Genomic DNA, 25,416 nt, shown 5'->3' with positions numbered 1-25,416 from the left:
GTTAAAACTTAGTATCAATAAATACAAAAGAGGGATCTTCTTTTTACTAAAGAAAGCTGTTAATTTAAGATGATTGCATTAGCCGCACATAAAAATAATTCATAATTGAGGTCTTCCTGTGTTTACTGAAGCAAATCTGCTAACTCACGTTAAATATATTTGGCTATAGTTTAATGGAAGCATTCCAAGCTATCAAAATCAATGGCTTAAAAAATAAAGACCTAAATGCGTATTTTGGTCTATCAGATTAAGCTTATGATTCCATTATGGAATAAAAAAGACTTTTATAGTGTAAATAGGAACATTGGATTGCAAACTACTCAGAGCAATCTAACTTTATAGCCTACTTCATTGATTTATGAATTAGGCAGTATAAACCGCATAGGGGAATTTATTCAGGATTTATGTAATAATGAAATACTTTAACCACAAAGCAAGAAAATGGAGAACTGTTACATATATTTGGGTTCCAATGTCAAACTCAGCATAACCATAGCAGAAATATTTTCTTTTCCTTTTACCCAGCAATGTAGATATAATGATAAATACAGTGCAATCAATTTTAAATCCATTCTAACACTGAAATACTGCCTCTGTGTGTTACTCTATAGGAATGCTTACTTTCCATATAGAATGACTATTATTTTTCTTTTTATGTGTTTAATAGTGTGGGAAATAGGAACAAGCAAGAGTTGCCGAAGATGCAAAAGATTACTTTTTCTTTCATGTCTCCTGTGTTTTAAAAGTACAAATTATCTAAGATCCTTTAGTATACTTTCTTCCTTTAATTTTATGAGTATGTGTTATATATGGGGCGGCCATTTCCCTTTTTTGAGCATGCAATATCCAAATTACTATTTGTATAAAAATTACTTACCTCACAGTGTTAAACTTCTCCATTCATAGTCTTAACATGACATCTTATAATATTTTCCTTTCTGAAATATTTTAGTTATTTTCTTCGGAGTCATTTTCTTTATTTGACATCAGAAAAGTTTCAATAATTATTTGATATAAAGTTTCCTTTATTCCATTAAATACTTTAAACAGTTGCAGCTTAATTTTGCCTGACATTTTCTGTTATTCATTTGATATATGAGAATGGTCTGAAGAGGTAAATCATGATAAAAAGCCCTGCTCTCTGCTCGGTTAATTGTAAAGTGCTATATTGGAAATGTCATTAATGTTTGATTGATTTTTAGTTTTATAATTTGCCCTTTACCATCTTTAATGGAAAAATGGTTATTTTCATATCCATTGTTGTTTCCCACTTTCAATACATAATGCTAGTTATGAGCATAATTACTATATTGTCAAATGTCATTTTTGCTGATGGCATGATGATGTAATTTGCTTTATATTATTTCACTTTTATGAAAAAAATCTAGTGATACTGAGAGGTGTTGGATTGAGAACTCCTTTTAGAGCATACATGGGTATTCCAAATTAGGGGCTCTCATTTGGTACTTCCTTTCGTTTTTGTTTCTTTTGGAAATTACTAATGTTATATGAAGCCAAGCTGACAATTTCATAAGATCTGTTGTTTATTTTCTTGAAACTCTTATCCATGTTCTGGTAGATGTATATCTTAGGTGAAAATAGAATTCAGATTGTACACTCTTTAGATCTTTAGCATGTCTTACAAATCTGGTAGCCAACAGTAGAAATCCTTACCCTTTAGATGAAATCTTCCATTCCCAGTGTTTGCTTCTGTATTATGAAACTTTTTTAAATGTTATTTTTTTATTGTCTATTCATAACTTCAGGAAAAATGATTGTAATGTTTGTCTTTTTAGAGGAATTGGTAAATAGGAGATTCTCCCTTTTGCCTAGAAGTTTCCATAGTACTCTCTTATTTAAACACATAGCTTATCTATTTCACAATCAGCCTACCCTACAGTGATAAAGATTTTTAAATTGTGTGGTTCCAGAGTAATAACCTGATGAGGTTAAATAAAGTAGGTGGTAGAAGATATTCTAAATACAAACTAAAAGTGAAGCATCAGTTGAAAGTAAGAATTGTAGAATTAATTTGTAAGGGTGCTAGCTAAATTTAAGTGTGATGCGTTTTATACAGCCTTCTCAAAGCAGAATCGATTAGAAATACATATCCATTTTTAAAATTTTATAACTTGAATGATACATTGAATTGCCACTGAATATATTTATTAAGTATATAAGATAACTTTTCCCAAATCTACTTGTATGATATACTCTACCAAAAAAAGCAAACGGTTAATTTGAGCAAAAACTGTATCCTTTTGAATATGACAGTGCATAATTAATATATAAAATACTCTGAAAAGCTCTGTATTACAGACACATGTTTATCCTTAATTTCCAAAATACATTTAGCCCCTGGGCTCTTGTGTGTGTGTGTGTGTGTGTGTGTGTGTGTGTATTTGTATTGAAGTATAATCAATTTACAATGTTGTATCAATTTCTGGTGTACAGCATAATGCTTTAGTCATACATGAACTCACATATATTCATTTTCATATTTTTTATGCCATAAGTTACTACAAGATATTGAATATAGTTCCCTATGCTATGCAGTAGGACCTTTTTGTTTATCTATTTTATATGTAGTCATTAATATCTGCAAATCTCAGTCCCCCAATTTATCCCTTCCTGCCCCCTTCCACCCAGATAACCATAAGTTTGTTTTCGATGTCTGTGAGTCTATTTCTGTTTTGTAAATAAGTTTGTTTGCCTTTTTTTTTTTGTAGATTCCACATATAAGTGATATCATATGGTATTTTTCTTTCTTTTTCTGACCACTGGGCTCTTTTCATGCATACTCTACTTAATTTATAAAGAAATTTTTATCTCTATTCCTATTGGAACAGTACTATAGATAGGAGAATTTTTCTAGAAAGGCGCTGCCTGTAAATTAAGATAAAAATCTCAATTTCAATTGATTTTCAGCCATCATTTTTTTTCAATTAATGATTTTAGTAGTGGTGACCTTTCTAAGAGTACAGAAATTCATCCTCTCAACAGTCTAACTGCTTGATTTAAATATGAACATTTCAAAGTGCCTGTAATGCTTTGCATTGAAAGTTTCAAATTACCAAAGTTTACTTTCACATGTTATGTGGTCCGTCACATTCCCTGGTGACAGATAAAAGTGAAGTTTTTGGTTGTGTGTTTGTACTCATTGTTGTTCCTGTTGTTTATATCGTAAGTCATGACAACACTATGGCTCATCTGGAAAAATGTGGAATTTATCATCAGAAGAGCTGTGTTTTGATGATCACTTAAGTTATCTTGGCTTTGTTTTGTTATGCCACATCAGTAGAGGTAGTTTTGAGGAGGCAGTTTTTAAGGAAAACAGAACAAAACAAACTTACAAATAGAAAATTAAAACACTCTTGTAGAAGAATTTTTACAGGTGTCTGACCCTGAAACTTAATGTTCAAAGCTTCACATTCATTCCTCCTCTAGATAGTCATTTTTACTCCACCCACATCCAGTTCTTCATTCCATGAAACTAAGTCTGCACACTGTGCATACTCCAAACACAGTCTTTCCTAGTTGTCACAACCTGGAATGAAATCCCATTTTCTTATTGTCTTATCTACCCTTCCAAAAACCCCTTATCAGCCATATGGGACTTAAATTGTGCTAATTTTTTAAAACTTTGCCAGATTCTGTAATGGAAGTGAATATTTCTTTTCCCTTATATCTCATAGCATGATTTTTTCTATTATATTGCTCATATTTCTGCTTTGTAATTTCTATATTCTATCTCTCTACTACAGGAATTCCTTAAGAATAGGATCACTGATTTTGTTCCACTGTGTGGAGTTGGGTCGTAGATGCAGAATTTCCTTCTTGAATTGATAGGTTAAACACTATTAGTATACAAATAAGATTAAATGTATTTTTTCTGATAAATGTCCATTTGGAAGATACTTTTATTTTTTTAATAATTTAAGAGGTAGTATAGTTGTTTAAAGGGCATGGAGTTTGCTACTTCCTAACGTTACCTAGGATAAGTCAACATTTTCTACCCTCGTTTGTAATTGTAAATAAGGGTGGTAAATACTTACCTTAGGTAATTAAATGAATTTATGTGAACTGTTGTTATATAAGGTCACACAGATGTCTGCTTTGGTGATGATTAAAATGATGACTTCCTTCAGTGCTCTTCTCTCACCCTGCTAGTATAAAAGACTATGTGTATATTTCACTTTTTCCTCTGCTATGTATATCTTGAGTACTGAATGGATGAATGAGTTTAAAAAACATGTGGGCAGACAGTGTTAAGGATGTATAATTTGGGTCCTCTGCTCTCTCTGAATATCTCTTTAATTTTTCCCTCATCATTTTCCTTTCCCAGTTTTTCTAATGGCTGTGCAACTTTCATCACTTTCCTTTTGACTCCTCCTTGACCCTCTCCTCTCTCATTCCCACCAGATAACGAAGAGCTCATGCTTATAAACAAATGATGTATAATGACATTGACAATTTTTGAGTAGATATTTGTATAGACAGCTTGAGCAGGTATTTTACGTATACCATCACATCTAATCTTTTTTTACCAAAACGAGTGTAGTTGTCTACTGCAGACATGAGAATTTTCTAGGATACTCTGCCTACACATTATGATAATACTTCATTGCTGGCTTGTCATTATCACCCTCAGTTTAGAGATGAGAAAATTGAGGCTTGGAAAAGTTTGGTGTTTTGCCCAGATGGCAAGTTTGAGTCCAGAAATTTAAATCCAGATTTCTCTTAACATTATTCTGATTCCCAGGGAATATCAAGTAAGACGCATTCCACCTCCTGCTTCTCCACATCCAGGATGATCTGTATGTACCTTTGGCTTCTGAAAAAGGTCTGTCTCTCTACCTCTCTATTTTCCATTGATTATTGATCTTTGCTCTTCTCTCAATTTCCTCTTTTTTCCCATGGAGTTTTTCTTATCAGTTATCTTTTTTTCTAAATAATCCATCCATGGTTCCTTTCACATGGCCTTAATACATGTTGAATTCTCATTGACCTAAATTTCATTATGTGGAAAGACAAAAGTCTTCCAAAATGATTTAAACTATTTTTAGAAGAGTGCTTCCTTATCCTTAATCAGGCTTCAACCTTTGAAAACCTATTTTCTGCCCTTGCAATTCACTGACTCTATTCAAGCTATAGTGATGAATGACTAGCTAATATGCACTTATTAGTCTTTAATCTCATTTAATCTGCCTTAAAATTGATATTGCTGACCTCTCCCACATTCATAAAACTCTCATGTCACTTGATTTCAGTGGTACTCTCTTTCTTGGTTGTTTGTCTTCTCCTTCTCTTAGACTTTTCCTTCTCTTTCTTTAGTTCTTTCCTTCTGCCATCCCTTCAGTTCCCGTGTTCTCCATGGTTCTCTCCTGGCCCTCTGTTTCTACTTCCCTCTAATGTTTGGGTACACTAAAATCAATACTGCTTTTTTGAAAAAAATGATACACAAATATGTACTTATATATGATAATTAATAAAATACAAATCAAAGCATTATTGAATTTACAGAAGAATTCTCTCATTACAAATTGCCTTAATTTTGAGATTAAGTATTAGCAGTAAAACTATTATCTGTGATATCTGTGATTCTGATTCATTTAGAATTTTAAACTTTATATTCATATTAAAAATACTGGAAACTTCATTTAGGACAGGAGGTTATTTAATACCACATTCCAACCCATTTTTGCAGATGTACATTCATTCTCTTTGCATTATTTTAGGTCTCCCAAACTCTTCATGCTTTTCAGTGCTTCATCTCTACACCTTGTTTTCCTTTGTTTTTAAAACTTTCATCTCCTTGCATATCCAGTATACTCTTTAGGACGCTTTGGCACAAGTAACAAAACTGAAATAACTAAAGCAAAAACAAAAATAAGAGAGGGGAGTTGGTCAAAAGTACACAGGGATGTCTCACATAAACTAAAGGGAAGAATACAGTTTTGACTCAAGAAGGGAATGTAAACCGGTGTTTTGCTTACTTGCAACAGCAAATTGTCATTTTCTTTAATGGTTTTGTGGATTGAAAAGACTCAACTGGCTGGTTCTTTCTTGGGGGTGTCTTATGTGATTGTGGTCATTTGTTGGCCGGTACAACAGTGACTTAGAAGCTCAAAAGGGTGGACGTCCAAGAAGGCTCACACATGTCTAGCAGTTGATCCTCACTGTGAGCTGAAAGCTCACTTGGGATTGTTTACTGAAACACTTCCCCACAGTTTCTCTATGTAGCTTAGGCTTTTCAGAGCTTGTCACATGAGTTCTAAGAGGGAGTATCCTGAAAGTGAGCATTCCAAAAAGGCAAAAGTGGAAGCTGCTAGCCCAGTTAAAGGCTTTTCTTAAAAGTGGTGGACCATTACTTTTGCTCTGTTATTTTGGTCAAGACAGTCTAGATTTAAAGAGTGAAGAAATAAGCTCCACCTCTTAATGGGGGAATGGTAAGAGGAGCATGTGGTATGAGCACTATGGTTGCAGCCATCTTTGATAGGTGCCATCTATTTCAGCCTATGATTGAAAGCCATCAATATTTTTGTTTCTTCCTCTCTTTTTATGCATCTCTTTCTTATTTTCTCTCTGGTCATGGACCTTTGCTATTCTTAAATGGAACATGCAAATTAGGAACTTAAGCACAGTCTGTTAGCATACCTGGCACAGTTCTAAGCACCCACAGAGCTTGACTAGACTTTCTCCTGTTAGTTCTGAGAGGGAATCTGATGGACCTGGGCACAAGCAGTGTTCATGTTCTAATGATCCATAACTTGGGAGTGGCCAGACTTATGTAGCAGAGACTTTGTTGTTATTGACCCACCGTATTGAGGGGGTCAGTCTCCCTTGGTGGGATGGTGTAGCTCAAGTGGTAGAGTGCATGCTTAGCATGCACAAGGTCCTGGGTTCAATCCCCAGTATCTCCTCTGAAAAAAATAAAAACCTAATTACCTCCCCCCCCAAGAAAGAAGTGTATAAGTCAAATATACACATTTAAATAGAGCTTAATCAAATATCTTTGCTCAATATAGAAAATATAGAAATATTTATAATTATTTAAAGTTCAAAAATCAGTCTCTGTAGGAAGCTGTCAAGTATCTATCAGACAAAAAGCCAGGCCACTTGAGGTATCTAACTTCCCTTTCCTAGATCCATAGCTTCCCTGAAATTTAACTGAAATATGGCATAGAATTTCTGAGTAAAGATCACTATTAAGGAATATTGTCCACCTACAGCTTTCTCATTATTTCTTATTGCTGTCACAGGTTTTTTATAAAGGTTAATATCTTGTCTTTGGTCAGATTTGGGTGTAAATTCAAAGATAAAAGAATATCAATTTCACATATTAAATATAAATAGATACTTCCTGCTGAAAATGATATCTGAAATAGCTGTTCATTACCACTGATTCAAAAGGATAATTTCTTTTTTATAATAACCCAAATAGGAGATAAATAAGTCATTTCATTTTTGATAACTTTTGGTAAGTTGTAATAATGTTTTGAGAGAGTTTCTGAGTTCCATTTCCTTGGAAAGTGAGTTGTTCTGTGCAATAACTTGCAGAGCCTGCTGACTAATAATGCTGTCCTCCCAACAGAAAATCCAATCTGATTTGACAAGTCATGAGATCAGTTTAGAAGAAATGAAGAAACATTACCAGGGAAAGGAAGCTGCCCAAAGGGTACTTTCTCAGATTGAAGTGGCACAGGTACATATTATTGCCTTAACTAAGGAGCTTGTTTTAGTGTAGCATTAAAATATAGTCTATTTTAGATAACTTGCTTATTAGCAAATTGAGATTAAAGCCATTATTTGAAAACTACAATATGCTGTATAAATAATACAGGCTGTTTTGAATTGTACATTTTAAGGATAAAGTAGATTAATAAATTATCTTTTATTTAGGATCATATTAAGAACAATTACTGAATCCTTCTCCCAAATGTATGTATTCTTTGTGCCAGACAAATGAAGAAAAAGATGCTTTTGTTTTTATTGTTACTCTTGTCTATCTTCCAGAATACAGGAAAATATATTAACAGAAATATGGCTGGTTATTGTTTGGAAGGCAAAATTAAATCGGTGCTTTCTTTTACATTGTCTTCACAGAAAAAATTGCAAGAAGTTTCCATGAAGTTTCGATTATTCCAGAAGCCAGCCAATTTTGAGCAGCGTCTACAGGAAAGTAAGATGATTTTAGATGAAGTGAAGATGCACTTGCCTGCACTGGAAACAAAGAGCGTTGAACAGGAAGTAGTACAGTCACAGTTAAATCATTGTGTGGTATGTATTTCTGATGGCAAATATTCAGCTACTCCTTGACTTTCCTTATTAAGTAGTTGATGTAAGGATAAAAATGACCACGGGTGTATTGAGAGATAATAACTATAACTGAAAGAGTAACCACTTAATACCTCTTCAATAGGTGTCCTTTTTAAATTTATAATTCTCTTAAGTACTGTGCAGAATACAAAGGAAATTGCCTGTATCTAATTCTTATGGGATTCTGAATATGTTTTTAAATGGAAATCCTGAAAAGAAATATCTTATTCTGGAAACAGCAACAACAACAGTACCTTCAATAATAAAAACCATTCTAGAAATGAGGGCCCGGGAAACTAAGTGATCCACACAAGTCACCTTTAATTCTCAAGTCCACAGATTAAAGGAGAGAATTTAAAGACAAACAGCTGGTGAGGGGTAAAAGCAGGATTCCAATTTAGGCACGCTTACTCCAAACCCTAGCATCTTTCCATGAAATATCAGGGCTGGAAATAGACTGAAATGCTGCCAGACTACAAAGTCGGAATAAAGAGGCATGGAAGGTATAATTAGCCTGTAGTGTAAATCTTCACTATGGGGATTTCCAGCAGCAATTTGTTGCAATTATTGAAAATTCACCAAGTCCTCTCATAACATAAAGTTAAATTATGTGGTCATCTACTAGAGTAATATAAGTATTATTATAAATCTATGTGTACTATGTAGTATCAGGGTAAACATTCACATAAAATAAAAACACTGAATGCCATTAACATTAAAAGGAAGATAAATAGGTCTATTTAGTACTTTTTGTTTAAGTAGTATTTCTGCTTCTACTCCATAACATAAATGGAAGAGAAACCCTGAGGTTCATTTTAGTCATATCATTATGAATGGGAAAATACCATTCTTTTTAACAAAAATTTTCTTTGTGAAAAATTATGAAGTATTTTTTGTTCAGTAATTTTGCTTAATAATAGAGGCTGCATTTTAGTGGCCTCATTATTATAAACATTCTCACCCCTAAAGAAATTGTGAATCACATTATCCATGGCTGTTAGCTAATATTAGATGAATAACATTAGGAATACATGAAAACATATCTCATCTTAAATTTTACAAAAAAAAATTGAAAAGGAAATAACCCAAGTACATTGTCATTATGGCTAAATAGAATCTCTAAGGCAGAGCTGTTCATTCTCTTCTAGGAACAGGTCTCTAATGGTACTTCATAAAACTTGCCTGATAGTAACTATGAACTGGAAAAAACCCTACTTACACCCAGGTGTTACTATACCCTGATGAAACAGCTCAAGGTAGTTGCTCAATCTGTTTCTGGTTCTGGTTTAAATGTCAGGACCAGTTCAAGTCATCCTTCTGTAAGGGTATCTTTTCTTTACCACTTTTATATTTTTTCATTACTTAAGATGTTCTATTGCATATACTGTAATCATGGACTTTGGCTTCAAGAAATGTTTGTTTTGTTAAAAAAAAAACTTTTGCTGATATGAACACAAACAAATATAAAGACCATTTTCCTTTCTTAGTGAGAAATATTTTCTCTGTCTATTTAATGGCATGCTGTTAATGGCTATCAGTACTTTGAACTTTCATTATTAAATCACTGAGATTTTTAAAAATGTAAATAGTAAATCATTTGAGCAGATCACACAGAAAAAGACAAATATCACATGATATCACTTATATGTAGAATCAAAAAAATGATACAAATGGACTTATTTATAAAACAGAAACAGACTCACAGACATAGAAAACAAACTTATGGTTACCAAAGGGGAAAAGGAGGAAAGGATAAATTAGAATCTTGGGATCAAAAGATAGACACTACTATGTATAAAATAGATAAGCAACAAGGACCTACTCTATAGTACAGGGAACTATATTCAGTGTCTTGTAATAACCTATAATGAAAAAGAACCCTAAGAATTATACATTATATATATAACTATATGTGTACATGTACACACGTATATGTAACCGAATCACTTTGCTATACATTTGAAGCTAACATATTGTAAATCAACTATACTTAAATAAAAATGTAAATATTATAGAAATTAGTAAATCATTTGGAAATACCTGATTCCAAGAAGTCAAGAGTTGATTCCCAGTGAGACAATTAATGATTTAAATGATTCTAAATACCCAGATATATTTGTAAGTCCTAAGATAGAAGTAAATGAAGTAAAAAAAAAATCATCTGGAAAGTTCAGAAAGAACTCACAATTTTTAGTAAAGAAAGAATAATATCAAGAAATCATCAAAGGGAGGATTAAGGTGGAAATAGATTATGTATGTAGACTTTATGAATAAGATAATTGCTTAGCCTTTACAGAATATTTTGTTTTAAACATAGATGTTAAACTGAAAAGAAAGAGCAAACCCAACATTTGTCCTAACTCCCCCAAAACAGAAGTTACCTATTAGCAACTTTATTTCTTAGTACCAATAAAATAAGTGGTTGTTGTTCAGACTCATTGCTAAACAGTTTAATGCAGCAAAGTATAATGTAAATTATTACATATTATTGCATACATATATACACACATGTGCATTCATGCATACATACATTCAAACACACATATCATTCTGAGAAAAGTAACTACAAGGGAAAACTATGACACTTGTTTCATGAGGCTTTGTGATGGCAACATACTTTTGTGAACCAGTATATGTTTTCTTTATATTTGTGGTATACATGTGAGTTTTTCATAGTAAATCTATCTTTAATTGATCAATCCCATCAAGAAAGTAAGTGTGTATAATATAATTAATATATTTAAAATTACCTTCTCTCCTTATATATGGTTTAATATATATTAAAAATATGATCTGGAAATTAAGATGTTTCATCCTGACTGAAAGGTAAGCACCATGAGAACAATACTGAACGTGTCTGACTTGGCCACCATTGATTGTCTAAGTGACTCAAATACTGTCTAGGATAAGGAGGCACTCAATAAGTACCTGGTGAATGAGTAAGTGAAATTTTTGAAAGTCACAACTAGAATTATATAAGTATAACATTTAAAATAGAAATCATATAACTTTTAGAAATGATCTTTATAAACTTGAAATGAAGAATAAAATGTATGTAAGACATGTTCTTACTTTAGTAAAGATAACTGCACAATATGCATGTCTGTATGTATACATATAAATAGAAGAGTTAAGTCAAGAGAAAATGCAAACACTGGTTATTGATCACAGCTGCAAAATGCTACTCCATTAAAACTATAACCACAGAAGAGCAACTTAGATGCTCTCTACTCCCATATCTTTTTATTAAAAATAGTATGAGTTAGACACTATTGCTTATTACTATGTTTTGTTTTCTGTTTTAATCTAGAACTTGTATAAAAGTCTGAGTGAAGTGAAGTCTGAGGTGGAAATGGTGATCAAAACTGGACGTCAGATTGTACAGAAGAAGCAGACGGAAAACCCTAAGGAGCTTGATGAAAGAGTAACTGCTTTGAAATTGCAGTATAATGAGCTGGGGGCAAAGGTGTGTGTGCGTCGAAATGACAAGCACTAGCTACTTCCCTCTTTCCTTATAAATTGTAAAGTAAAAAGCAGTAATTATGTAAAATTAATGTCTTAGAAAGTCCTAAATCATTTACTCTCAGTAGATAGATGCATGGATACATAGATACATACATACATACATAGACAAAGGTAGAGATAGATGTAGTCCCATGTGCAATTCTTATTAGGAAGCAGTAACTAATCAGTGAAGATCTTCTTTCCAGTCTACATTAAAAAATATGTAAAGCTCAGCAAAATTTTTATTGGTCCATCAGATACTTCTAAAAGCATTTCTTTGTTCTAAACTTGCTTCTTCTTTTCATTGTGCACTTTTACTTGTGATGACTCAAAGGCTGGTAAATTTTATAAACTAATATACCTACTTATATTTAGGTACAATTGAGTTGATACATTCTACATAGAAAGAGCTTTACTGAGACCTAAGGGGAGAAAAGTGTATTTTTATGGGTCAGGTTTCCAACCTTACTGACTATAACAATATCAATGAGAAAATTGTCATTCCATCTTAGACACAAACATAAATGCTGTCAAAAGTAGCCATTCAGGGGTAGAATTCTCATATTTACCTAAAATTAGATTGAAAGTTACGTCTTGAAGCTACAAATTGCAAATTACTTAGTACTGAGAGAGAGTGAATTTTAGATTCACATGGAAATCTGAAAAAACCATTTATATTAGTTGACAGTCTTTATTTTTATATTTTAAAAACCTAATTTATATTTCACATATTTTGAAAGATAATTCACTTTTTCAAATTTAAATTATTGCCTGGGCCTTTTGTTTGCCTGGAATTTGCACAAAGTCTTTGCCTTTGCAAGAGTAAATTTAAAATAATGGAGAAGAAATCTTATAGAATTTAACACAGTAAAAATGACATTAGAAGGCAGTTAGTGCCCTGAGTTGATTATTATTAAGTAGTGAGTGAGATCTAAGGAAGATGTAAAGACCGACTTATCCCTGAAAAAATGTATTTGGAAGTATATATTTATTTAACCATTTGGGACTTTATAATATCATTAAAGCAAAATAAACGATTACTAAGAAATCATACTTAGCTTTCGTAGGATGACAGAACACCACAAAAATGTAGGGCAGACATTTATTTTTGAAATAAAGATTTAGAAACACTTATGATAAAGGGAATATGTATAACTTTTCTCATATAAAAATATGTCATGTATTCCTTTACTAAGAAAAAAATTGTTCATATTTAAATCTTATAAGCATCTTCAACAGTTGTGGTTTTTTTTTTTAATGAAATCTAAGGAAATAAAGGATATCTTGATATATTATTCTTTTTAGATAAAATACAGACCATTGCATTTTAATCATCTTCAAAATTTATATTATTTCATTAGCCTCAATTCAATATGGATTACTTTTTGGTATTAGTCAGCTCAGGCTCCCGTAACAAAATGCTATAGACTAGGTGGCTTAAATAAGAAAATTTTATTTCTCAGAATTCTGAAGGCTGGGAAGTTCAAGATCAAGGCTTCAGCCTAGTAAGGATCCTCTTCCTGGTTTGTAGACAGATAACTTTCTCACGGTGTTCTCACAAGGTGGAGGAGTGAGGGTGGGAGGGATGGAGGGAGGAAGAGAATGAGAGAGGGAGGAAGAGGGAGAGAAATCTCTTTATTCTTCTTCTAGTCAGGCCACAATTCTACTGATTAGGGTTCCACCCTTATAATCTCATGTCATTTTAATTACTTTCTGAAGACCCTCTATCCAGACACAGTCGCACAGGGGATTTGGGCTTCAATTTATTCATTTTGGAGGGATTTCAATTCAGTCCTTGGCACTTTTCTCAAAACAGTTTTATTGGTTTGGTTAGTATCACCAACTTAGCTTAATTGCTCAATGAATAAAAATTGAAGCGTTTCATATATCTGAATCTATTTAATTTTCTTGAGAGATATTACACCTAGCACCCTAGGTATCATAATACTTATAATTTCTTGTGTGGCTCCTGTGTGCTCTAATTTGTATGACAGTATACGTAAATAGCCTCAGATACTCAGTGCCTCAATACTCATTTCAGCCTCACTTACATTTGTAAGTGTTCATGGAACAATGATTGCTGAAAACTTTCTAGCTGCAGGTGGCACTCTTTTAAATGTATGCTTTCTCCACCGGAAAAAAAAAAAAAGTATAAAACTCCGTTTTCCTTAAGATGGCAGTGTCTCCTGTTTTATTAAAATCTATTTAACTGGATATAAACAAAATAGAATAAATAAAAATCATTAATGCATTATCTCTGGGAAGATAAAATATCTTTGAAATATTGAATCTGGAATTCTTTTTCTACCAGCGATGCATAGAAAAAATAACTATACACAGAAACACACCATATAGTGTATTTTTTTTCTCCCCACACAATTAAAACCCTTGCACTCAAAAGGGCAAATGCTTTAATTTCCCTAAAGGAAAGAATAGGAGGGAAAATATGTTAAGAAAATAAATTTACAGCCTCAGCAACAAAACATTTTTTAAGTGTATGTTTGCCTCTGTGAAACTAAAAAATTTTTTGAATATTTGAAATTTATCTCGAAGTTTCAGGGTATTTTTATTGCAGCATTTAGAATTCTTTTAACCTGTCTTCACTGTGGCATTTTTTTCATGCTTATGGCTGGATTCTTATTTTGGTTGCAGAATAAATTTATATTGTACATATGTAAATATATATATTTATCAGGAATATATCTATTCATCAGGAATATACATGTATATGCACATATATATGTATATATATGAAAGAGATTCTGGGCTTTTTATGAAACCAACCAACTGACTTACTTAGAAGATGTAGGTGGAGAAACACAAATTTGTTCATTTTCTGTGTGAGAACATGGAAGAATTTGATTTTGAGAGTCTTAGTTTTAAACACTGAGAACTAGAACACAGGATCAAGTCATGATTTTCTCTATTAAGGAGAGTAAAAATTTTGTTAACGCTATTAAATTTTTGCCTCTGTTGGATGATAAAAGTATGTTTAAGGAGAAAATGACCTATTCTTTGTGTTGTTTTTCTGCAAAAGTAAGACAGTTTAAAGATACCATGACAATAAGTTTGACTATTCTAAGTATTATACAAATACCTTTGCCTCTGGAGAGAAGTAATATTATTTGTTTTGATTCCTTACCAGCAAGGGCTAGCCTCTTTTGTATATAGAGGATTGTGAACATTCTTGCCCATCTCTGTGACAGATAACTGAAGGTTTCCTAAAAGAAATGTGTCATATCTTCAGTTTGACTTACATCATTCTATTTATTTACAAATATTGGCCATAAATTATTTTAAAATTTATATTAAAGAAAGTAAGTATAGCTTTTCTTTTTACCCAATACAGGACACTATCTTTTGGAGAATGGATCTTGTCTTCCTTAGACTATTTATTTACTATTAATATCCAGAATATATGATTTTTTCCTAAAATATTATTTTTCAAAAGTAAGAAAGAGATTATTGTAAAATGACAAAAATATGAACGTCCCAGCTAAGTGGCTATAATTAAACTTGAATCGAAAAAGTAAACCAAATTACATTTTATTATCATTTTTTTCAGGTAACAGAAAGAAAGCAACAGTTGGAGAAATGCTTGAAATTGTCCCGTAAGATGCGAAAGGAAATGAATGCCTTGACAGAATGGCTGGCAGCTACAGATATGGAATTGACAAAGAGATCAGCAGTTGAAGGAATGCCTAGTAATTTGGATTCTGAAGTAGCCTGGGGAAAGGTAAAACCTATATCACTGAAAGGTTATTTTTAGCATATGTGAGACTATACAGTAATGTGGTTTTATAAAGAACCATTAATGTGCAGCAATAAAAGAATTACAAATATTATCTTGCTTTATTTTCCCTTTCCCCCTTTCCTCAAAAATTCATCAGTAGTTTGACTGTATATCTCAGGACTACAATAATACCACTGGGAAGCCTGAGCAAGGGTCTCTCCAAAGCTTATTTAGAATTAGGCAGGATATGAAAGAGTTCTTAAAGATATATACAATATTAGTCAGAAAGTTAGTCCAAAGATAAGATTCTGTGTTCCCTAGCTCTTCTAAGACAGACTACTCAGATGGACCCCACCCATGAAGAGGGCCGGGATGCAGAGAGAGACTTCAGACAGTTGGGCCGGACAGACTTGTACAGTCAGCAGACTACCGATGTCACAATCATAAAAAAAATCTCAAGGAGTCTGTACAGCTCTATCATTTCCATCACCAAATGGTATAGGGTTTCCTTTAATCCTTAGCTGGTAAATTCCTGCTGTTTCTCTCATGGTCAATCAGACATTATTGCTCTCTACAATTTAAGGTCAAGGCACTCAGCCTAATTTTTTCAGTCAATTTATTGCCAGATTACTTGAAAATGTGTTTATATAAAGTAAATAGTTGATATTAGTAATGTGTTTTCACCTTAAACTTTGCCAAGCCTTTGGGCACTTAGGAAAAAAATAAATCATAGCACACTGTACCCCTTCTTTTTTTATTAACAAACACTTGCCTGTATGAAATAGATGTTTAAGAAATCAGTGCTTTATTTTTAATTCAACAAACCTATCAATATTATCCAAATCTGGGAAATCTTAATTGCATTTTGTAAAAACTTAAAATTGTGCAATGAGACCAAAACTGAAAACTGATTTTCTTTATGTAGACTCAGAGGACAAGTAAATGTAAAATTTGTTACAAACACGTTTTTTTAAAATAAATAGGAGTGAATTAATTTCTTTTTCTTGCCATTCAGAATAGATTTGTTATTAGAGCTAAGATATTGAATCGTATTTATTAGTTCAGGATCATATATGTTGTGAGATTATTATAGTAGCGAGTCTACAGAGGGTCCAGATTAAAAATTACATTGGCCTTACATTTTCCTTATCACCTAAACTAATATATTTTTTCGTGATCATTTAGTTGAAATCAGTGACAATCATATATTTAGGTGTAGGCTTGGCTGCTGTGAGAAATAAGCCAAAAATACTATGTCTCTGAGAAAACAGAGATTTATTTGTATCTCTCATAATATAGATGGTTCTGATTAGGGGAGGCAGCTTTGCTTCATGAAATTCTTGCAAGATTTAAGTCCTTTTCATTCCACTGTTCTGTAGTCCTCTGGGTATTTTTATTCTCATGATAACACTTTCTCACTTCCACAACACCTCACTCCTAGCCCATAAAAAGAAAGGGAGAAAAGGAAATGAAGGACAGTCTGCTCTCTTAAAGGTATATTATGAAAGCCCCATGCATTATTTCTGTTCATGTTCTATTTGCCAGACTGTAATCACATGATCATATCTAACCTTCAGGGAGAGTGGCAAAAGATGGTCTCTAACTGGGTGGATGGCCAATGTGTCCTGCTGAAATGATGAGTAAATCTTATAGTAAAGTGAAGAAAGAGAGGATGCATTCTTGGGGACAGATAGCAATTTTGCCCAGAGCAGTATCAACTTTACCTTTTCCATCATAAGATAAAGACCAGATCTGTATGGTCTGCCTCCCTCATTGTAAATACACATGACCTACTGATGGCAGTTGCTACCAAAGTACTCATAAGCAAAAAAGCCCAGAAAATATTTAAGATCTATTGAAGCATGAAATATGATAAAACATGCATGGAGCAAGTAGTAGTACATATAGAGGATTCATGAAAACGATCCAGACTTCATTCTTTCATCCTCCCCTCAGTGCTCTGGACAATGTATTTGATTGTTCATATCTAATTTAATGGGTGTGTTCGTTTGCTAGGGCTGCCTAGCGAGGTACTGCAGACTAAGCGACTTACACGGCAGAAGTTTATTTTCGTACAATTCTGGAGGCTGGAGACTGGAGGTTGACGGGTTTGTTTTTGGTTTTGGTTTTGTTTTTGGTTTGTTTTTGATTCTGATTTCTTCTTCTGAGGCCTCTCTCTGTGTCTTGTAAATAGCTGTCTTGATGTGCTATCTCCTCTGTACAGGCCTGTCTCCCAGTTTCTCTTCTTCTAAGGATACCACTCATATGGGATTAGGGTCTACCCTAATGACCTTTTTTTTAAATTTAATTACCTTTTTAAATGTCCTGTCTGTAAATAGGGTTGCATTCTGAACTGCTAGGGTTAGGACTTAATCATATGAATGTTGAGGGGACACAGTTCAGCCCATATGGTGGGATGGCTTTATAAATATACTGAGGAATGCTAACATAATGGCGTACAAAGGACCAGAGCTAGACACGCAGGGAATCTGAACAATTCTGACTATAATTTATAACTGACTGAGGTGTGGAAGTATGCCACATGTACTCAAAATTCAAGGTTCCTCATAAAGTCGTTGAATGTGTTGCCTAAGGAGGTATTTTTACCTTAACCACACCATAAAGTCATTAAAATATCATCAGATAATGAATTTGGCAATGTTTCTAGATTATCCTTGTCATATTAGAAAGCTGTAGTGGTCTGGAGATGTGTCAGCTTATTGAGTCTGTTTGGGAAATATCTTCCATAAAACCAGGGAACACTACTCATTTGAGATCCAGTAAGAAAAATGTTTAGAAAACTGGCATTTTTGTTTACGTGATAATTTATCACTCTTTCTGGATCTTTTGAAGCACTAAGCTGCTAATGATATACTTTAAGATCCCTTACTGGTCAAATGAAAAGTATAAACATTTACATCTAAATTATGTAATTTTATAAGAAACTCGTTTGAAAGGTGCTGAAGCTTTTTCAAAACTCACCATCATGTAATAAAAACACGGGACCTACAGATGTAAAGCTGTTACATTTATGGTAATGATTCTACTTTTTTAAAAGGAAAAAAAAGAACTCTTATACAGGAAACCTCTTAACTCCTTAGTACATTGTCATTGCACATGCTTTCTTGGTAAATGGAGAAGTTGACTCAAACTGTTAGTCTCATCTGCCGTCTCAAAGGATAAATTTCAGATTTATTTCAAAATACATTGAGCATTCATCCATTCATTCATTTATTTTTGGTTTCTTTTTTTTAATTGAAGTATAATCAACATATAACACTCTATTAGTTTAAGATATACAATATAAAGATTCAACATTCGTATACATTGTAAAATGATTGCCACAATAAGTCTCATTACCATCTGTCACCATACAGAGTTAGAAAATTCTTTCTTCCCATGATGGGAACTTTAAAGATGTACTTTCTTGGCAGCTTTAAAATTTGCAGTACATTAAAATTTGCAGTACATTATTATCAGCTATAGTCACCATGCTGTATATTACATCCCCATGACTTAGTTTATAACTGAACGTTTGTGCCTCTTTTTTTTCATTTCCCAAGTTCTTTTGATTTTTTCAACAATGTAGTCTGTAGTGCAAGCTTAACCACTTATTAGAGAATCAAGCCATGTTCTTTCCACTTCATACATCATCACCGGCACTAAAAATCCTGAGATCAGGATGCTTCTAGCAAAATTTTGTTACTGCATTAGGTAGAAAAAAATGCTCTTTTTTTTGGTAGTTCAGCAGCCATTGGTGTTTTTCTTTTTTCTTCCAGTTTTGAGATATAATTGAGATACTGCAGTGCATAAACTTAATGTATACAGCATAATGATTTGACTTAAATACATCATGAAAAGATTACCACAATAAATTTAGTGAATGTCCATTATCTCATATATAAACAAAATGAAAGAAAAAATATTTTTTCTTGTGATGAGAAGTCTTAGGGTTGACTCTCTTAAGAACTTTCAAATATAATATACGGCAGTATAAAATGTATTAATCACATTGTACACCATATCCCTGGTATTTATTTATGTTAAAACTTGAAGTTTGTAGGTTTTGACCACTATCATCCAGTTTCCGCCTCCTACCCCAACATGTGGTAACCATAAATCTGATCTCTTTTTTTATAAGTTTTTTTGTTTGCTTTTGAAACATAATTACCCTACAACACTATGTTATTTCCCGGTACACAACATTGTGATTCTGTATTTCTATACATTACAAAATAATCACCGTGATCAGTCTAATTACCATCTTTCACCATACAAACACATTGCATTACTGTTGACTATATTCCCCACACTGTACATTTCATACCCATGACTCATTTAGTTTGTTACTGTAAGTTTGTACTTCTTAATCCCATTCCCCCATCTTGCCCCCTCCTCTGGAAACCACATGTTTTTTCTCTGTATCTATGACTCTGTTTCTTTTATTAGGTTTGTTCATTGTTTGTTTTGTTTTTTAGATTTCATATATAAGTGACATAATATGGTATTTGTCTTTCTCTGTTTGTACTTCTTGAGCGTCCTTCACCCATTTCTCCCATACCCCAATACCTCCTCCCCTCTGGCAGCCACTGATCTGTTCTCTGTATCTGTGAGTTTTGTTTTGTTTTATTTTTGTTTGTTTTTGTGTTTTTAGATTCCATATATAAGTGAAATCATACTGTAGTTTTCTTCAGTCTGACTTATTTTACTTAACATAATACTCTCAAGTTTCATTCGTGTTGTCACAAATAGAAAGATTTCATTCCTTTTTATGGCTGAGTAGTGTCCCATCGTGTTTGTTTATGTGTGTGTATGTATATATGCATACCACACGTTTATCCATTCATACATCAAGGGACACTTAGGTTGTTTTCCTATCTTTATGTCATCCTTGGAAAAATGTCTGTTCAGATCCTGTCTCTTTTTAATCAGATTTTTTCTTCTTCCTGAATTGGATGAGTTGTTTATATACTTGGATATTAATCCCTTAGCAGATGTATGACTTGCAAATATCTTCCCCCATTCAGTAGGTTGTCTTTTCATTTTCATGATGGTTTCCTTCATGGTGCAAAAGCTTCCTAGTTTGACATAGTCCCATTTGTTATTTTTGCTTTTGCAACCATTTCCTTTGGAGTTTGATGCAAAAATATGTCGCTAAGACTGATGTCCAGAAGCTTTCCAGAGTTCTGTGCAGTTGTGCAGTTTCCCCAGTATGATTAACTGAAGAGATATTTTTTCTCCATTGCGTATTCTTGGGTCCTTTGTCATAGACTAGTTGACCATGTATGTGTGGGCTTATTTCTGTACTCTTTAGTTTGTTCCATTGATCTATGTGTCTCTTTTTATGCCAATACCATCCTTCTTTGATGTACTATAGTTTGGAAATATAATTTGAAATCAGAGATCATGATGCCTCCAACTACGTTCTTCTTTCTCAAGACTGCTTTGTCTGTTCAGGCTCTTTTGTGCTTCTATACAAATTTGAGAATTGTTCTATTTCTGGGAAAAATGCCATTGGAACTTTGATAATGATTGCATTGAAACTGTAGATTGCTTTGGCTAATATGGACATTTGAACAACATTAATTCTTCCAGTCCATGAGCATGGAATATCTTTCCATTTATTTGTGTTTTCTTCAATTTCTTTCATCAGCGTCTTACAGTTTTCAGTGTACAGGTCTTTTACCTCCTTGGATAAATTTACTCCTAGGTATTTTATTCTTTTTTAATGAGATTTTAAATGAGATTATTTTTTAAATTTATCTTTCTTGCATTTTATTTTTAGTGTATAAAAAATGCAACATATTTTTGAATACTGAGTTTGTATTCTGCTAATTTACTGATTCGTTTATTCTAAAAGATTTTTGGTGGAGTCTTTAGGGTTTTCGATATATAAAATCACCTTGTCCACAAATAGTGACAGTCCAATATGGATGCCTTTTATTTCTTTTTCCTGCCTAATTCCCCTGGTTAAGACTTCTAATATTTTGTTAAATAAAAGTGGGGATAGTAGATATCCTTGTCTTGTTCTTGATCTTAAAGAAAAATATTTCATTTTTCACCACTGAGTGTGGTTTTAGCTGCAGGCTTGTCATATATGGCCTTTATTATGATGAGGTCCATTCCCTTTATACCCACTTTGTTGAGAAATTTTGTTATGTATGAGTGTTGAATTTTGGCATGTATTTTTTCTCTGTCTATTGAGATGATTATATAATTTTTATTATTTATTTTGTTAATGTGGCGTATCATGTTGACTGATTTGTGGTTGTGGAACATTCCTTTCAACCCTAGAATAAATCCCACTTCATCAAGATGTATAATCATTTTAATGTATTCTTGAATTCATTTGTTAGTATTTTGTTGAGGATTTTTGCAACTATGTTCACCAGAGATACTGGCCTGCAATTTTGAGGTGTCCTTCCTTGGCTTTGGTACCAGGTAATTCTTGCCTCATAAAATGAGTTTGGGAGCATTTGCTCCTCTTCAGTTTTTTTTAGAAGAATTTGGGAAGGATATGTATTAAATCTTCTCTGAAGATTTGGTAAAATTCATCAATGAAGTTGTATGGTCCTGGACTTTTGTTTGTTGATTTAGTCTCCTTACTAGTGATTGGTCTATTCATATTTTCTATTTCTTCATGATAAAGTGCTGGGAGATAGTTTGTTTCTAGGAATGTATCGTTTTCTTCTAGGTTGTCTAATCTGTTGTCATATAGTTGTGCATAGAAGTCTCTTATGATCCTTTTTATTTGTTTGGCAATAGTTGTAATTTCTCCTCTTTCATTTCTGATCTAATTTATTTGAGCCTTCTCTCTCTCTCTCTCTCTCTCTTTTAGTGAGTCTACTTAAATGTTTGTCTTATTTTATCTTTTCAAAGAACAGATCCCTAGTTTCATTGATCTTTTATTTGGTTTTCTTTTTATCTTTATTTCATTGATTTCTGCTCTGATTTTGATTATTCCCTTCCTTCTACTGATTTGGGGCTTTGTTCTTTTTCTTCTCATTCCTTTAGGTCTAAAGTTAGGTTGTTTATTTGGGATTTTTCTTCTTTCTTGAGGTAGGCTTGTGTCACTATGCATTTCCTTCTTAAAACTGCTTTTGCTGCATCCCTGAGATTTTGGTATGCTGTATTTCCTTTTTCATTTGTCTCAAGGTATTTTTTAATTTCTATGATTTTTTCATTGACACATTATTGGTTGTTCAGTAGTATGTTGTTTAATGTCCATGTATTTGTGAATTTTCCTTGTAATTGATTTCTAGTTTCAAATCATTGTGGTTGGAAAATATCCTTGCTCTGATTTGAGTCTTAAATTTATTGGGACTTGATTTTTGGCCTATCATATACTCTCACCTGGAGAATGTTGCATGTGTGTTTGAGAATAATGGGTATTCTGCTGCTTTGGGGTAAAATGGTTTGTATATATTGATTAAGTCAATTCTGGGCTAAGGTGTTGTTTAAGGCAAATTTTTCCTTATTGATTTTCTTTATGGATGATCTATACATTGATATAAGTGAGGTATTACTAAAGTGGGATCATGAATGAGATAGCATCCTTATTAGTATTCTTATACATAATATTCTTATACATAGTACTCTTGTACATAGTATTCTTAAACATAATAAAAGGGTTTATGTTGCCATTTTTCTGTCAGCATGCCTCCATGCATTAACTGTGACAGGAACTTGATCCTGGACTTTTGCCACGTCTTCTTTATGAATGAGTATCAGGAGTTTGGCATTGCAGAATTGGCTTGATAGACCACAGGTATTGTAGAAGTGAACTTTCCAAAATATCTCTCAACCAGGTTTTCCTCCTGCTTGAAATTCTATAGTCACATGTTTAAAATTATAGATATTAGAACAGATAGCTCTTCCAAAAGATACCGAGTGGTGCATGACACAGTTCCAGATGTTTCAAAGTACCATCTACTTGGAGAGGACTATAAACCCAAGCATCTCTTAGATGTCACAGGTTAGATTTTCAGTGGTTTTGTGAGAGAAAGAATGGGGGCACTTCTGGATAATGGTGAGGTTGATTAACTGGTAGCACAGTTGGAGGCAAAAAAAGTCTGTCAGCTCCTACCATATGACCTTGTTTCTAGATTGTCCCTAGAGGGAAAAAAATGAATAAATTTAAAAGGTAGCCCAAAAATTTTAAAAGGTGAAAGAAAACCTTAAAATAATAGGAAGTGGACATTTTAGAGTAATAATAGCATAAATGAGATGAAAATTTATAGAGGGAATTGAAAAGTTAAAGCATTCATGCTACTTTGAAATTCCTAATGCCTAGTAGTGGTTTCATTCTGGTTTTAAATTCAAACAATCTGCCTCCATCAGAGTAGTGATAAAGAGGGAAAAATAAAGTTTTTCAAAGCATAGATTGCTCCTAGCTGCATGGTCTAGACAACAGAGACGACTCGAGGAAACCATAAGTGTTGATGTTTGTCACACCATGAATGATCAGATATTTTCTCCCTTCATACCTTACAAATCTCTGATAGTGGATTTTGCCAGGTTGAGGTGGGAAACACTGATGTCTGTGGAGTAGAGACATAGGCAACAGAACGAGGGGATAGGGCAAACTAGGGGAGATTGCTAGCACCTGGGGAGTTTGAGTACCAGCACTGTACAGGATCTTCTAGCTGTCGTGATAATCCCTACTCTCTTAGACAACTCCATGGGAATTAAGTTTCACTTGCCTAAAGGACTGGGAAAATATCTCTTTTCTTCACTAGTATTTCCAATGCTTGTAACATAATACGTGACATGTAGTACATGCTCAATGAACATTGTTAAATAAAATAAATTGTAATTTAGGAGATAAAAATTAAAACATAATGTAAAAGCATTTCTCAAGAGAAGAGAAGAGTACTTGTTTGCTTCCAAAATGATGGTAAGTTTTAGAATAGACTCAGTCATTTGATCAAATGCTCCCATTTTATAGATGAGAAAATAGAAGTCCTGATACATAGCAAATCTGCAACTAAAATCCAGTACTAACTCTGATTTTAAGGTATCTAAAGTAGCAAAAAGGTATTCATCATTCACAATTAGATTAAGATACACCATGGCTAAATTTGAAGTAGTCAATATATAAGTCCATGTGAAAATAATAAAATGAAAATCTGATGTGCATTTATCACCTATCTTAGTCTGTAGTCTATTGCCACTGGTATGATACTAGAGTTTAAATATTATTTGTTAATGTCTTGAAATCACTTTGATTAGTTGGATGTAAATAAATCAGTGTTGAATCTCCCATTTCTGGCCACAGTTGTTTAGCATATGAATTGAGCACGGAAATATAACCATAGGAAAATAAATATTTATGTAATTAAATAGAAGCTTATATCCCTGATGATCATTACGTTTGAAAAATAAAAGCTTTAGCGATGTTTAATGTGTATGATTTTCTAATTTAACCACTAATAGATTTCTTGTATTTCTAATTTAATTTCAGTAATCAAAAATTCAAAGCCAGTCAAATGATTCAGTTACATTAAAGCCCTTTAATATCCACAATGTTATCTAAAAACTAAAATGGTTAAATATTATCCCATAGAAATATGATTTTGGTATTTTAATAGTTTAAATACAACAACCTTTTGGATAGTTCACATCTACCATTTTTCATAAATTGACCATTACTTTGTATTAACAGTATTCTTAGGGTACTGGGAGTTGCCTGAGAGAAACACACATGCACAGACAGACACACACACAAATGTTGAATTTAACTCAGTGTATTAAATAATGCAAAATAATCGATGTCTAAATAGTCACGTAACAAGCTATGATTTTCACATTTCAGAGAAGATGTTTATAATATTCAGCATTGGGAACAACAGTTACAACTT

The 25,416-nt window shown here is 32.9% G+C and overlaps 1 protein-coding gene across 3 annotated transcripts in view; it reads left to right on the top strand.

Moving 5' to 3' along the window:
* The window catches only part of DMD (dystrophin), a 1,854,428-nt gene that overhangs the window by 724,063 nt on the left and 1,104,949 nt on the right, over positions 1 to 25,416 (top strand). For all 3 annotated transcript variants that reach the window (XM_031673322.2, XM_072956638.1, XM_072956633.1), the window contains 4 exons: positions 7,595 to 7,705; positions 8,107 to 8,280; positions 11,630 to 11,785; positions 15,389 to 15,559. In XM_031673322.2, coding sequence (XP_031529182.2) covers positions 7,595 to 7,705; positions 8,107 to 8,280; positions 11,630 to 11,785; positions 15,389 to 15,559 — 612 coding nt within the window. The remainder of the gene's footprint in view (positions 1 to 7,594; positions 7,706 to 8,106; positions 8,281 to 11,629; positions 11,786 to 15,388; positions 15,560 to 25,416) is intronic.

Source organism: Vicugna pacos, chromosome X, assembly GCF_048564905.1.
Source record: "Vicugna pacos chromosome X, VicPac4, whole genome shotgun sequence".
Taxonomy (NCBI): Eukaryota; Metazoa; Chordata; class Mammalia; order Artiodactyla; family Camelidae; genus Vicugna; species Vicugna pacos.
This window is presented reverse-complemented; position numbering and strand designations above follow the sequence as displayed.